We start from the raw sequence: 15528 nt of genomic DNA, 5'->3' as shown, positions 1-15528 counted from the left end.
GTTTTATAACTGCATGGCACTGGCATCATGCAGTTAACAGCTTATTTTATATATTTAAGACAACCGTGTATATTGTTCTTTGTTTTGTTTTGTTTTATTTTCAAAATGATACACTATACACTGTATTACAGAGCAGCGGTTCTCGTACATACGGTAGCTAGCTATTATTGCGACCGTCAGGGAGCAGTTTACTATGAAAACCTCCACCGGCCGTCCGTCCGTCACACGTCACACCTTTGTTTGTGTACGGTGTGATGTCATATATCTTCAGTATGACATCACACCACATGTGTACACAAACCTTTGTGTACGTTGCTGTGGCAACAGTCTGTTGTTGCTGGTCTGTTAGTGTACGTTAGCAACCACCTTAGCAACCATGGTTTTACCCTAGCAACCAACTGTTTACCCTAGCAACCAACTGTTTACCATAGCAACCATGTTTTTTTACCCTAGCAACCAACTGGGCATAAAAGGGATTCTGTTAGGGATCTCCATATATGGGCATAAAAGGGATTCTGTTAGGGATCTCCATATATGGGCATACAAGGGATTCTGTTAGGGATCTCCATATATGGGCATAAAAGGGATTCTGTTAGGGATCTCCATATATGGGCATAAAAGGGATTCTGTTAGCTGTTAGTGATCTCCATATATGGGCATAAAAGGGATGCTGTTAGGGATCTCCATATATGGGCATAAAAGGGATTCTGTTAGGGATCTCCATATATGGGCATGAAAGGGATTCTGTTAGGGATCTCCATATATGGGCATAAAAGGGATTGTATCCCAGATGATGCCCTGTTAGGAGATCCACACTAACAGAATCCATATATGGTCCTACCGACAGCTGCTATAAGCCAACCCTGGCGATAAGGTCTGAGTCGAAGAAATGCTTCTTTCCTGGCAAGAATTGCCCCTTTATACTGTAGGGCTCGTTTGTGTATTGTATGACATCACGCCACATCATCGGCTGAGGACTGTGTGATGTCATCATATCTCCATATATGGATACATAAGTTGCTCATGCCCAAATATGGGCTGGTGAGGTCAGACTTAGTGTGATGCGTAGGTTATCTCCATATATGGAGATTCAACTTCAATGAGTAACCATGGCAAACTGTCAACTGCCCGTATGTCTTGATAATTGGTAAAACAAACTTTTGGCCTATCTCCCGATTAGGGAGTCTTACTGGTACAGTATATATATTACGATAAATAGACCCCACACCTTTCATGGAGGTATAGGTTGGCTTTGTTGTTCATTATACTGGGCCTTGACAACAGTACATGGTTAATGTAAAATTGGGCACTGGTGAGAAACCAGCTCAGAATCACTTGAGCAATTTGGGCAACAATGGGTGCCACATTGTGCACAACACACACACACACACACACACACACACACACACACACACACACACACACACACACACACACACACACACACACACACACACACACACACACACACACACACACACACACACACACACACACACACACACACACACGCAGGTAGCAGTCATTAACAAGTTATGTGAAACTTTCTTTTATAACACTATATCTGTTGTTGAACTACCTGAACTGTGTCAACTGTCTATCAGCTCTCCGATGAAATGAGGAAGTTGCAATAAATGTTTTAGATAAGGAAACAGCGGGCCTTGGTTCGTTGATCATTAAGCCTGATATCACATAGGGACAGCAACACATCTAGGATACAATCCTCCATGTTAATTTGACACTCAGTCAACCACTTAACCCCTGTCCGATATATTTTTTGAACATCAAATAGCTAAACTAGCCAGCTCACAACGCATCACTACCTGATATGTGGGATTTTATATTTTTCCCAAATGTTTGCATATTTTTGCTGAATGTTTGCCCATTTTATTACGTTATTGACTGAAAGAACAAGATCAGCGATACAAGTGGCCAAAATGAGTTTTCTCACGAGGGTGGCTTCTTACCCTATCCCTTATGGACAGGGTAAGAAGCTCAGTCCTCCGGGAGTAACTCAGAGTAGAGCCACTGCTCCCTTACGTGGAAAGGTGCCAGTTTAGGATTATATTGGAACTCCTCGACATCCCTCAGTCAGAAGTAGCTAATATGTCCCAGGAAAGGGAAGCCTGGGATTCTCTGCTGGAACTGTTACCTCTGTGACCTGATTCTGGATAAGCGCTAAAGGATGGATGGTTGTGGTTAAATTAACAGGAAGGATTTTACTGTGTAGACACAGACAAACACACCAGCATGTTATGGTCACCTGCATAAATACACACCAAGAGCAGTGTAGGCAAACACACCTAGAGACGCTTAAACACACACATTTTTCTTCCGCTGAAGTGCATTCATTAACACTGTCCCCTGAGACTACCCTGGTTTCAACGCTCAACATTGCGGTGGCTTCTCAAACGAGCATGCTACTCTGGGGAATGTCGTTCTAATCAGTTTTGCCAGGACATGCTTAGAAACTTAATTGAACCTAAAGTGGCTGATATGTACTGTAACTGGAAGCTATGAAAAAGGCATTGCAAATAGCAGCACAATATGAAACGGTCTACCAGCTCGTTCCTTGACAATTATACTGAAGATATATGGTGAGGGATGAAACCTTAACAGCAACGATTCCTTAGGATGGAGTAATAGCAGCGATAGTGGACAAATTATCTTTCTCATGCTGGCAGATAGAAACATCCAGGCAACTGAGGCTTAAAGAGGTGGTGCCATAGTTTTGTACTTTTCCTGTTTTGTATGTGACTATGGAGTTGACATTACTCTAATAGACCCCCAGTTGTGGTTATAATGCACAGATTTGTCTTCCTTGTTCCTTGTAAAACAATCAATACAAACTAATTAATATTCATATTACAGCAGCAGCTGAATGCATGTAGAGGAAAAGTCATTCTTGACAAATAGCTACTGTGTCACTCAACACAGGTCCAGAATGCTCAGTCAATGTCCAGCAAGGTCTTCACTGCAAGTGTACCTATCTATTGTAGCTCTTTAATGGGATTTGAGATACCTCTGACCATTGAATCCAACGACCAGTGATTCCAATGACCATTGTGGTGGTCAGGTTACTCAGATGAATAGGGTTCGTGCCATTTACCCTGATTTCACAATTCAAAATCCGGATAAGAGCGTCTGCTAATTGCTAAATGACTAAATGTCAATAGTAATGTAAAATGACCATTGATGCCATTGACCATTGATAACGCTGAGCACTGACCATTGACTCTATTGACCATTGATTCCACTGACTATTGATTGACACTGATCAGAGGTGCCATGTCAATGTGGTCCATTGAGATTTGGAGTACTAGAACCCTCAGCTTACCAGTGTGTCGTTGCTCTGCGCCACACTGATGTTACTTCGAGACAGGAAGGAGCGGGAGAGGCGGTTGCATAAGGAGATGAGGCGGACCGATTGCTGGAACAGAGAAGAACACATACACACAAGTGAATGATTATCTTGTAGCGTCTACCTGACTGGAAAGGTTATGGTCAGGTCATGTTAAAGGGAATTGGTTCAGCCGGGGAGGAACTTGGAAATGGGAAGGGGAAAGCCATTATGGTTTGTGGAGTGAAGCAGGCGTGGGTTGTGGTACAGGTGTGTGTGTGTGTGTGTGTGTGTGTGTGTGTGTGTGTGTGTGTGTGTGTGTGTGTGTGTGTGAGTGAGAGAGAGAGACAGACAGGAGTCAACCCACCACAGACAGCTGCTCTCAATAATGCCAGCATGCCTGGCAAGTGCCTTCTGGCAAGATGTGTGCGTTGTTTATAAATACTTTCTTTTAAGCTATCGGTCAAGTTCATGCTAAATGCAAGGTTTGTAAATGAACAAAGTACTTACTTTCCATTTTCTCCGTGCTGCAAACTTCTTAAACTTCTCCATGTTTACAGCAGACTCCTTCCGGCTCAGTGCTTGCTGTGTGTCTTTTGGCTGGTTTGACAAAGAGGAAATACGTTAATTAACCACTGACCCCCTACATACTTCGTCATACAATGCATAGCGAAATAGCTGATATACATTTTATACACATTTTAGAAGAAAAAAATAATAATCCATTTTTAGCATTGTTTTTTATCTTACCCATAATGACATGCCCAAAAAAGTAATGCCAGGTTGAAAGTGGTGAATATCTACTGTCACCTTCAATATCATTTTTTACTTATGGTCAGCTTATGCATTTTGAACAAAACAAACCTAACACTAACTTAAATCAAGTTCTGCTTTAAAGATTAACATTTAAAATATGAACTTCAGCTGATGGATCTAACCTTGATCCAGGGGTGCTGGAGGCTGTCCTGAATGGTCATTCTCTTCCTAGAACAAAAAAAAGGCAGACGAGTTTAGAGTTGCTGTGCATGTTAAGGATGAGAAACAGATTGGAATTTCTTAACATGAAGCAGTGTGCATTGCATCCAGGACAAGCATAAAAAAAGGAACACAATTCAATTTAGCAGCTCCGGACTGCACAGCTCGGTACATCTTAATGACATAATGAGTTTGAGTCACAGCCCTCTGGCTTCTGGTTTCCACTGGTAACCAGAAAACTAAAAAGGGTAGTGTAAGAGTCCATTACTCTTAATGGTGGTAAAACTAAGAGATACATTATACAGTACTGTACAGCACAGTACAGTAGGGTACAGGGGAGTCCGACAAAAAGTGAAAGGAAACAAGAAAGGGAGTATTGTCTGGTCCAGTGGTTCTCAAACTTGGGGTCGGGACCCCAAGTTTGTGGGGTCCCCAGATGATTAGCTTAATGTAAAACAAACCTACATAAGTGTATATACTATACAGGGTATCTGCACATTTATAAAGTGACAATTTAAGGACTTTCAAGACTGTTTTAATACCAAACTGGCCAAACTGTCAAATAATAAGTAAGCAAGAGGCATTGTGAGCATGTAGATCTGCTATTTTCACAATATTTATTTGTGTAACATTAAATGTAATACCTATAATTCCAAGTGCTTGTCAGGGTGTGGGTCCCCAGTATAAAATGTTTATTTTATATATGTTTAAACCTAAAAAGGTTTGAGAACCCCTGGTCTGGTCCTCTGGGGAGGTGGAATTATTTTCTGCCTTCACCCAGCAGATGGCTGCTGTTACAGGCCATAAGCACTTTACACTGATTTATACTGTATGAATCTATTAGGTATGAAACAAAGGCACCTGGCAGCGCAAACTCTGCTTGCAAAAAAAAATCTGTTCTTTTATTCCTGCAATACAGTATCTGATAATGTAGGCAAATTTTTATCTGGACCCCAAAGTTAATCATCTCTTGGTGGCAGCCGACTGATCATTCCCCAAAGATTATGGAAAATCCACCCATCCATTGTTGATTTTCCTGGCTTGAGCTTAATTTTGACCGTGACCTTTGAGACCCAAACGTTAATCATCATATTGGGGCAACCTAGCCTACACAGTAAGGTCCTAAGCATTCATTTATCAATTTGTAATACTAAGAGTGACACATATAACAGGGTCCATTTGGTTAAATCTGTACACTCTGAGATAAATTAACACTGATGATTGCACTGTGTACCATCATGTTTCATGAGAATCTGCGCATCCTTATTTTGTTCACAGACACACTGACAGGAACAACAATTACAATGCCCTATGTGCGGGGTAATCAATCAGTCCATATGAAAAGCGGTAGCTTGTGCATACTTGGGGTCTTTGATGAGCAGGCGTGCTATGAAGTCTTTGGCCAGGCCGCTTGTGCTGCTGAAGAACTCCTCGTCGAAGGTGTAGTCCACGGCCGACACGTTGGCCAACGTCTCCTGCTTGTTGTCACCCAGGAAGGGAGAGGCACCACTCAGACTGAACAACAGGAAACAACCAGAGTTAGTGAAACCAGCAATGCTCAAAAGATAGCAAAAAAAAAAAAAAAAAAATCCAACAGCACATGCTTTTTGAAAAGATTTTGATTTATTTTAAGATTTTGATTTATTTTATGCATGAGCACAGCAAAATCATGAGCGTTTAACCCTAGTGGTGTACAAATGGACCCTTGGTCCAATGTCCATGAATCAAATTCAAAGTAAGAGAATTCATTTCATCTTTACTGCTGCACTTATGCTGTCTGTACACTACATTACAACAATTTGCAATGTGACACATTTGAGCTTGTATTAAGCTATTGATTTTTGCAGAACAAAGCAGCTGTCTATCTGTCTGTCTGTCTGTTTGTCTCTCTCTCTCATGATCTTACTTGTCCCTAGTGGGGTCCAATAATCAAAAGGAGATGGGATTGCATTTCAGTTCAGGGAGTAATTCAGTGATTGCACTGATTGGCTTCAACCTTGGAAACCTAAACTAAGAAGACCATGTTGATGTGAAAACATGATTACGGAACAAGCTTTTGTTTGTGGTTCATTAGTCGCAGGCTGACATCAACCTAAAGGAGTGTGGAAGTCAAACACGAGTGAGGGGAAATCCACTGTTCTAAATCCTCTCATCTTGGACCACTTTTTTGTCTGTCTACAACAAAATCACATCATACAGTATCCAAAAACAGCCAATCTACAAGCTCACAAGGCCTCCCAACGTGGCACGTCGCCGTGTGTTGTAAGCTTGTAGATGTGCTTTTTGGGGGGCAAATGTTCCTCCTAGCATAGGGGGTGGACTGTTGGGGTTCAAGTGGTGAAGTACTGCGGTTAATCCAACCTGGTGAGCATTTCTCACTCTGACGCATACAGTTTATGTGGCAGGGCTGTCAATGAATATTCCACATTCAAACCTATATTCAAATATTAAAATAAACAAACATTTGAATGTGTAAATTAATGTTGGAATTAAAAACAGGATGACCTGGCTGTAACCTTGACAGCAGCTGGCCTCGCAAGATCACAGAGCCATCTGTTTGCAGACTGTGCAATTCAAGTTGCAAGCTCCCTTGCTGTTCATAGACAGACAAAACCGACTGGGTAGAACCACTTCACAGAATACACACGGGAATCCCACGTCGTCACTTTTGAATTGATTGAAAATGATCATGTAGATCCAACTGAAACGGGATCCATTTGATAATGATGGCAGACAAATTCACAATTCACTAAACCAGGGGTCTTCAACAGGGGGTCCTCAGAGTTACTACAGGGGGTCCTCCAAATCTTTCTGTGATAGGAATTAGTTTTTCCCCCCTTTTTTATATTAACCACTTGAACCCTAGCGTCCATATTCTGAGAACTTTAGCCAAAAATAGCAGATCTACAAGCTCACAACGCCTCGCGTTGTGAGCATGTAGATCTGCTATTTTCACAATAGAAAGTTGTTTTTTTTTAACTTCGACTTTCTCAGGTGGGTGTCGACTTGTGTAATAAAGTCGACTGAGTCGACTTGTCGACTTTTTCATTAATGCCGAACGTCTTCACTTTGGATTCAGGATTTTGCTCATCAATCATTCAGAGGACACGGGGTCCTCACAAAGATAGCATTACAAGAGACAAACGCACGCACACATTTTCAAACGGTCACATATCCTGGGACGTCTAGTTGCACAATTGGTTCAGGCAATTAAACCAGATGTGTCACTCTGACCAACTCTGGTCTTTCCTGCTCCACAGAACACTGTCCAGCTCATGGACTAATTGCCATGCAAACTGGGACAAACTGTAAAGGGTCCGGCTCAGACTAAGTCTGGCAGAAATATATACAGGTAACAGTATGTATTGACTATATAAACTGCAGCTGCAAAAAAAATCATAAAAGCAATTCGTCACAGGGAAAGACAATAATAGTGGGGAAACCGTAGTGGGAAACTAATTTACAGTACAATTATAATTACATTTTCCCTAACTTTCGTTTTATAGAATGCATCTGAAACATTCTACAAAGAAGTATACCTTTGCTCGTTAAACACATAAACATACTGTACCAACAATGACACATGGCCTTAAAATTAGCTTGTACAAGCTAATACTGAATGTCAGTAAATGAATGGAGAGAAGTTGGGTCTCTTCTCACTTCCTTCAAAGGCGTCTTCAAGTATTAGTGAGGATCAGTTTTCAAAATGTTCAAGGCTCTGTTCCATGTCATGTAGCAGTGGTTCTCAAACCATTTATTTCAAGGGTCATTTGGAACGCCCTAGGAAACATGAGGGTCCGGGCCCAATACTATTTACTCTGATTACTTTTACTCAGAGGAAAGAACATACAAAAAAACTGTCCCTTTGTGATTAAATCATTGCTTAATCAAGGGCATCCAATGTGTTAATTACACAAAAGAAATATTTCTTGAGAATTGGGTGTTTGATTAGGTATGGTCAAGATGCAACAAGGATCTTGACCTATAAGAATATAGGTAGCTAAACACTCAGTGATCAGTCTGCAGCTCTAGTTGAATCACACTCACATAAATGAGCACACATGTGCATTACAGTAGAGTTTCTGTCAGTTAGGTGACACACATTTCCAGATTGACTTACAATGAATGAACAGGTCAAGGATTCGATATCTTGCTCAAGGACATTTTGACAAGCAAGTAACCTTTCCTGCAGGGCACGCACACGAGCGTGCACACACACACACACACACACACACACACACACACACACACACACACACACACACACACACACACACACACACACACACACACACACACACACACACACACACACACACACACACACACACACACACACACACACACACACACACACACACACACACACACAATCATCATCATAAGTGACCTGTCAGGTAAAGTACTTACAGTATGTAGGTTATTACACCAACACTCCTGGGAGAGAATAGCAAAGAGTAGAGAGAGAGAAATCTGAATTATGAATATCCACTTTCTCCATCGTAAATTAATTAAGATAAACAAGGAGCCCAGCTGTTCAAAGCGATGCGGTGTTAATGAATGTACACCATGGAACGACCTCATAGCACACACTCAAGAGAAAATCACAATTCAAATGATGTATGTGTATTCAATTAATGATGAGCAGTGTGTGTGTGTGTGTGTGTGTGTGTGTGTGTGTGTGTGTGTGTGTGTGTGTGTTTACTCACCACATGTCTGCCTCCAAGCCCAAAGGCTCATAATTTACCACCTCTGGGGCTGCAAGACAAACCATTATGTTCAGTTCAACACTTTCCATATTCATTTATGCATTTTCCTAGTAACCATGACTCATGTACCGTAGTCAGTGTATTACCGGCATGAAGACGGGCAAGTCAAATTATGTGGCAATGATGACCATGCACGCCATTATACGATATGTATGGAGAGAGGGAAAGAGAGAGAGACATGTGATGGAAGGCAGTCTGAAGAATGAAGATGAAGAGCTCAGAACAGAAGAGAGGGAATGCAACATAAATATGAAATGCCTCTGTGAAGCAAATATTAAATTTTGTTTGGCAGTGGTTCAAAGACTTTTTGAAAGTGAGGCAACATCTGATTCCGTTAAAAAAAATTCTGTCACCCAAAATCTAATGCAAGCACTTTGTCAAGGACTGTTCTCCAGTGTCAGCTACCAGGGCCATTGATTGGTCTTTATTTAGACCACTGGCACAGAGTGGACACTAATGGACCGTGCACAGGCGCTGGTTCTGCTTCAGTGGCGAGGGAGGGGTGAAACTGGATTGAAATCTGGTTGCGCTCAGGCGTTGTGCACAGAAAGCATGATTACTCAGCAATTTCACAATGCATCATGAGCTCGTGGATCGGTTATTTTCCGATGTGCAACATCACACGCTACAACTAAAGAAGCACGATCATGAAATTATGGCCGATATCAGATAACCAATATTTGCAGGGTCATATCTGTCGATACCGATTCCAATACTGATATATTATATTATTATATTATATATCAATATTGGAATCAGTATCGACAGATACGACCCTGCAAATATCTAAATGTAATATTTTGATTTAGATTTTTTCCAATTGAAAAGCTTCTCCAGAAAACACGGATTGAATCTTCAGCCTTCATCATCACAAAGAGCTTCTTCAGCATCACAGTCAAATATGAATATCATAAAATAAAATATCGGTTAAATCTGTTCGATACCGATATTGCATTTTTATGGCCGATATTGCCGATACCGATATGATGACCAATTAATCGTGCATCCCTAGTTACAACGTAGACCAATGAGGACTGCGGCCTGGCACTAGTAGGTTTGGAGGACAGCCGCCTGGCAAGCAGGTGGTCAACATGCACAGATAATGGCCTGGGCAGGGCCAGGGCTGTGTGTATTTGTATGTGTATGTGTGTGTGTGTGTGTGTGTGTGGGGGGGGGGGGGGGGGGGGGCATGGCAGAGGCAGTAGTCCTCTAATAATCTCCAGACAATTACTGAGTCCCCACAGCCCAGTTGGCACCTGCTCACGCAACGCCTTTCTGGCATGGAGGGGGTTATGCCAGGAAAACAGAGTGGTGCTAATGTTCAGAACCTACATGTGCAGTTGTGTGTGCACATTACGTCTTTGTGTCTTTTCTCATGTTTGTATTTCTAACTCTACAGACCACTAAAACCTGTTCTTACACAATAGCAGAGCAAGAGCATGCAAGCGCACGCACGCACGCACGCACGCGCACGCACACACACACACACACACACACACACACAGCAGTATGTTTGTGACGAGGTCGGTCTCGTGGAGGGCACTGACCTACAAATTCTGGAGTTCCGAAAATGTTTTTGAAATCGTTGCCAAAATCAATCTTGTGAGCCAGGCCAAAGTCGATGAGCTTGATGCGTGGATGAGGCACAGTTCTGTTCAGCAGCATGATGTTCTCCGGCTAAAGACACACACACACACACACACGCACACACACACGCACGCACGCACGCACACACACACACACACACACACACACACACACACACACACACACACACACACACACACACACACACACACACACACACACACACACACACACACACACACACACACACACACACACACACACACACACACACACACACACACACACACACACACACAAACACACACACACACACACACACACACACACACACACACACACACACACACACACACACACACACACAAAAGCCTTTAAATAAATTGTATTTACAATGTATTTGGCAATCAATTCCCAAACTGATTAGAGGAGACATCTTTACTGAACACAGCGGGACGAAACTGAGAACATGCTGACTGAATGAATGAGAGCCATCAGCCATGGAAATCCCATGCAAAACAGGGAGCCTCTCGAGGAAGTGGGCAGGGGAAAGGAAGTCAAAGATGTGCAGAAAGTAACGCCAAACAACACAGGCTGGACATTCCAATGAATACAACACCTCCTTTGGCTGAGGCTATCTTCTTCTCAAGGCGTAATCCATTAAAAGCTCTTTTGTCTTGTCTTGAGGCCGACATTGAGGGATTTAGTCAGGGGAAAAGAACTAGAACAAGGTTGCTTGTAGACCACAGCAGCAGAAGAGCAGAGCTACTCAATTTCAGACCAATGGTTCTGGTGCAATGAAGCCTGAGTTATACTCAGTTGCGCATGGTTGTTGCTCACCAAAAATAGCTTGTATACAGGTAAAGCAAGCTTGAGAAGCACTAGCATGTTCCAGTTTCTGTCCGAGGATGAGATGATTATATCTGCAGTATCTGTCTTTTTTTTTTACAGCTAGCCTTCAATGAGATGGTCTGCATGGTATTGACCATATTCACCTGGCGGTCATGTTTGAAATTTGTATGGAAACCAGGGGACAACTGGGGTGGCAATTGATGCCCCTGTGCGTGCCTATGTGTGCTTATTAGTATAAATGTTATATTACTTTACCAATGACGTAAGATATACTGGAACAAATTAGACAGAATCATTTCTCCCAAAAGTCAACTGGGCCATAATTAGTTTTTGCTGAGGCTCAAGTTCAAATAGCCTTGGAAATGACATCACAGAATTCAACTAACTAACAAATGATGACGTCATGCTGGTCGATACTAGGCGGTAAATAACAATAAGCAGAGCTGGGGGTGGTCTGGTGTTTGCTCTGCCATTGATTAGATGTGGCTGGTTGAGCACAGTGCTAATCGTTTAAGTGGGCCTGGAGGGTTTTTTATGGCCTGAACTCTGACTTATGGTTCAAGGAGGTTAAGTGGTAAAAGTCAGACTAGACTGAGATCTGCTTTAGAGGCCTGCTCTAAAATAAAATGTATTTATGTGAATCCTACATTATCTGTCAGGAGGAGATGTACAATTTTGACTCCCCGGTGCATTCTGTTTGTTGAGAGGTCACGCTCAAAGAGAACTGAAAATAAACTCACTTGAAGCACAAGCTATTTTTCACATCCTCCTAAAAAAACAATATAGGGTTTGGGTTCCTTATGAATATGACTTCCAACTTGTTGACCCTTGATCTTCCCCTTAAAAACACGCACGCACGCACGCACGCACGTTTTACACTTTCAATTTACACTAACGACTTACTAACGAAAAGAATGCTCAAGCAGCTACATACATATGTCTATATGCATCATTAGGCTAAAATGTACCACAGCAAGGAAGGTTCTGTAGCCATTCTGTAGGTTCTGTAGCCATTCTATATTATCCAGAAGGGGACTGGTTCTCGCCACTTTTCCAAGGTGCTGCCTCCCAACTAGCTACATTAGGATGGGTTAAATGCAGAAGACACAATTTAAGCACATGTGTGAATGCCAATAAGGACTGGGGTCCATCCATATTAATATTACATTTGGTGTGATTTCAACTGTTCAAGGTTCACGCTGGTCTTTATTGATGTGTTTTGTGTACAGGTATGAAAGAGGAGAATTATTTTGCTCTGGCTCCTGCAAAACCTCCCAAGTTAGCTGTTGTGAATGTGTAATAAATCAATACTCGCCCTATAGCTGCATGGTCTATACCTTGACTATCAGAAACTATTTTCTGATAAGACAGACCTCAGGGTCATGAAGCTGCCTGAGCCGTGTACCATTTGCACTAAATCACTTCCTGGAAAGATCCGTTCATGGAACTCTCACAGAGAGTTTAAATCCAAGGGATGCTCCGATCACGTTTTTTGGGGGCGATCCCCATGTATTTTTTCTACTACAGTATCTGTCTCGTTTGAATGGTCTTACCCATACCATATTTATGACACTAATTTGTAACTTAGGCTTCCTTTATTAAACAATCATTAACCTTACGTTAATCGTGTATGCTTCAATATTAGAAAACCTTTCCTAGTTGTTTTTTCTTATTCAGAGTGGGTTCCGATTCACCGGCTCACTGTGTTCAAGAACACACAGTCATGTTGGAATGACATAAGAACCAGTGGTGTCTATATTTAACACAGTGTGTGTTGCAGTCACACCTTGAGGTCAAAGTGGGCGATTTGTTTGGAGTGCAGGTAGAAGACCCCGTCTAGAATCTGCTTGAGGAACTGTGTAGCTTCTTCCTCCGTTAGTGATTCCTTCTCTGCCAGGAAGTCAAAGAGCTCACCACCAGCCACCCTGTACAGAGAGAGAGACAGAGACGACAGACAGACAGACAGACAGACAGACAGACAGACAGACAGAAAGAGAGATAATTAAATGGTGGGATTTCAGCTGCTCAGTGACTACCAATCTCCTTAATAAGGCAGCGGCTACGCTAATCTTAGATTCCAACACATTCACACATCCCTGCATGATTTTAATCATTTGTAGGGTCTGAAGAAAACCTACTTCATTACATATTTAAACTTTAAAGACTGCCTCTGCACACCCGGCACCATCCCCTGTACTAACACTAAAGGTCATAGCTATACCCATAGCATATTTTCATGAACAATACCAATACCCACATTGTGAGTCTTGTTTGGACATGAATCTTCTAATGAATCCAATTAATCGGTATCAGCTATATCGAGTGACCCTGTCTTTCCCTAATAAGACTGATCGTGGATAGCTACTGGGACGTAAGTCGGGACTTGATCAACCCCGGCTGGGTAACCTGGGCGAGGGTGTATGATGTTGCGAGACCCGTAACACCCGTCGACCCCAGGCTACATCACTGATGATTGCATCCTTGTGATGTTTTTTTTTTCATTATTAGTTCTATTTATAGTGGCTCATAGGAATAGACTATGTGACAACCAGGAATAGTTTGGTGACCACCGGAGACTCGGTTGACGGCCGGAATTTAGACGGCACCCGGGAGCAGGTTGGGTTAGCGCCCCAGCCTGTGTCTTCCGTGAGGAAGAAGCCCAACAAATCCACGGTCAGGTCTTTAGGAGGGCCATTCAATTGCAGCAGCTGAATGGAATGTTTGGATTGGGTTCTGGTGCAACGCACAGGTTCTGAACCTGGTGAGAGCAGGAGAGGACCTGGTGAGACGTAGGAGGAGCCCGGCCAGGAGTCAACCCATAGAGCCTAGTTCTTCCACGCGCCAGAATAGTACCCCCAATCCCGGCAGAGTAGTTCCGGTGCAGCACATTGAGTGACCCTGTCTTTCCCTAATAGGACTGATCGTGGATAGCTACTGGGACGTAAGTCGGGACTTGATCAACCCCGGCTGGGTCACCTGGGCGAGGGTGTATGATGTTGCGAGACCCGAAACACCCGTCGACCCCAGGCTACATCACTGATGATATGTCCCAGTTGCATCCTTGTGATGTTTTTTTTTTTCATTATTAGTTCTATTTATAGTGGCTCATAGGAATAGACTATGTGACAACCAGGAATAGTTTGGTGACCACCGGAGACTCGGTTGACGGCCGGAATTTAGACGGCACCCGGGAGCAGGTTGGGTTAGCGCCCCAGCCTGTGTCTTCCGTGAGGAAGAAGCCCAACAAATCCACGGTCAGGCCTTTAGGAGGGCCATTCAACTGCAGCAGCTGAATGGGATGTTTGGATTGGGGTCTGGTGCAACGCACAGGTTCTGAACCTGGTGAGAGCAGGAGAGGACCTGGTGAGACGTAGGAGGAGCCCGGCCAGGAGTCAACCCATAGAGCCTAGTTCTTCCACGCGCCAGAATAGTACCCCCAATCCCGGCAGAGTAGTTCCGGTGCAGCACATTGAGTGACCCTGTCTTTCCCTAATAGGACTGATCGTGGATAGCTACTGGGACGTAAGTCGGGACTTGATCAACCCCGGCTGGGTCACCTGGGCGAGGGTGTATGATGTTGCGAGACCCGAAACACCCGTCGACCCCAGGCTACATCACTGATGATACGTCCCAGTTGCATCCTTGTGATGTTTTTTTTTTCATATCAAAAACATAATTAAATTCTGATACGTTGTAAGTTCACATTAAATTCTGTCAGATGTCACATTAATGGACACTATCCACAACTTTGCACATCTTTTCCAACCATAACAATCATCTCTAACAAAGCTCTAATGACATAGTTTGTCCACACAAATATGTTTTCATTTTAAAATGGCATACAATTAAAACAATCTCTTTACCCGTGAAATATTCTTAAAAAATGCATATCACATGATCATTCATGTAAACTGGGCAGGTCAATGTAAAATCCAAAACAGAATTTTAGGTGAACTTCAATCACTGGGGATGCTGAACTATCATTTTCATGAGTCTCTATTTTAG

The 15528-nt window shown here is 42.7% G+C and overlaps 1 protein-coding gene across 2 annotated transcripts in view; it reads right to left on the bottom strand.

Moving 5' to 3' along the window:
- dapk1 (death-associated protein kinase 1) overlaps positions 1-15528 on the bottom strand; it is a 98455-nt gene that overhangs the window by 49379 nt on the left and 33548 nt on the right. For both annotated transcript variants that reach the window (XM_080738877.1, XM_080738876.1), the window contains exons 4-11: positions 13310-13448; positions 10632-10761; positions 9025-9073; positions 8726-8752; positions 5678-5830; positions 4279-4324; positions 3851-3940; positions 3338-3430 (exon numbers count right to left, since the gene is read on the bottom strand). In XM_080738877.1, the coding sequence (XP_080595003.1) occupies positions 3338-3430; positions 3851-3940; positions 4279-4324; positions 5678-5830; positions 8726-8752; positions 9025-9073; positions 10632-10761; positions 13310-13448 (727 nt within the window). The remainder of the gene's footprint in view (positions 1-3337; positions 3431-3850; positions 3941-4278; positions 4325-5677; positions 5831-8725; positions 8753-9024; positions 9074-10631; positions 10762-13309; positions 13449-15528) is intronic.

The sequence above is a fragment of the Nannobrachium achirus genome, assembly GCF_963921795.1.
Source record: "Nannobrachium achirus genome assembly, chromosome: 12".
NCBI classification, from domain to species: domain Eukaryota; kingdom Metazoa; phylum Chordata; class Actinopteri; order Myctophiformes; family Myctophidae; genus Nannobrachium; species Nannobrachium achirus.
Note: the sequence above shows the minus strand (reverse complement) of the source record. Positions and strands in the feature narration are given on the sequence as shown.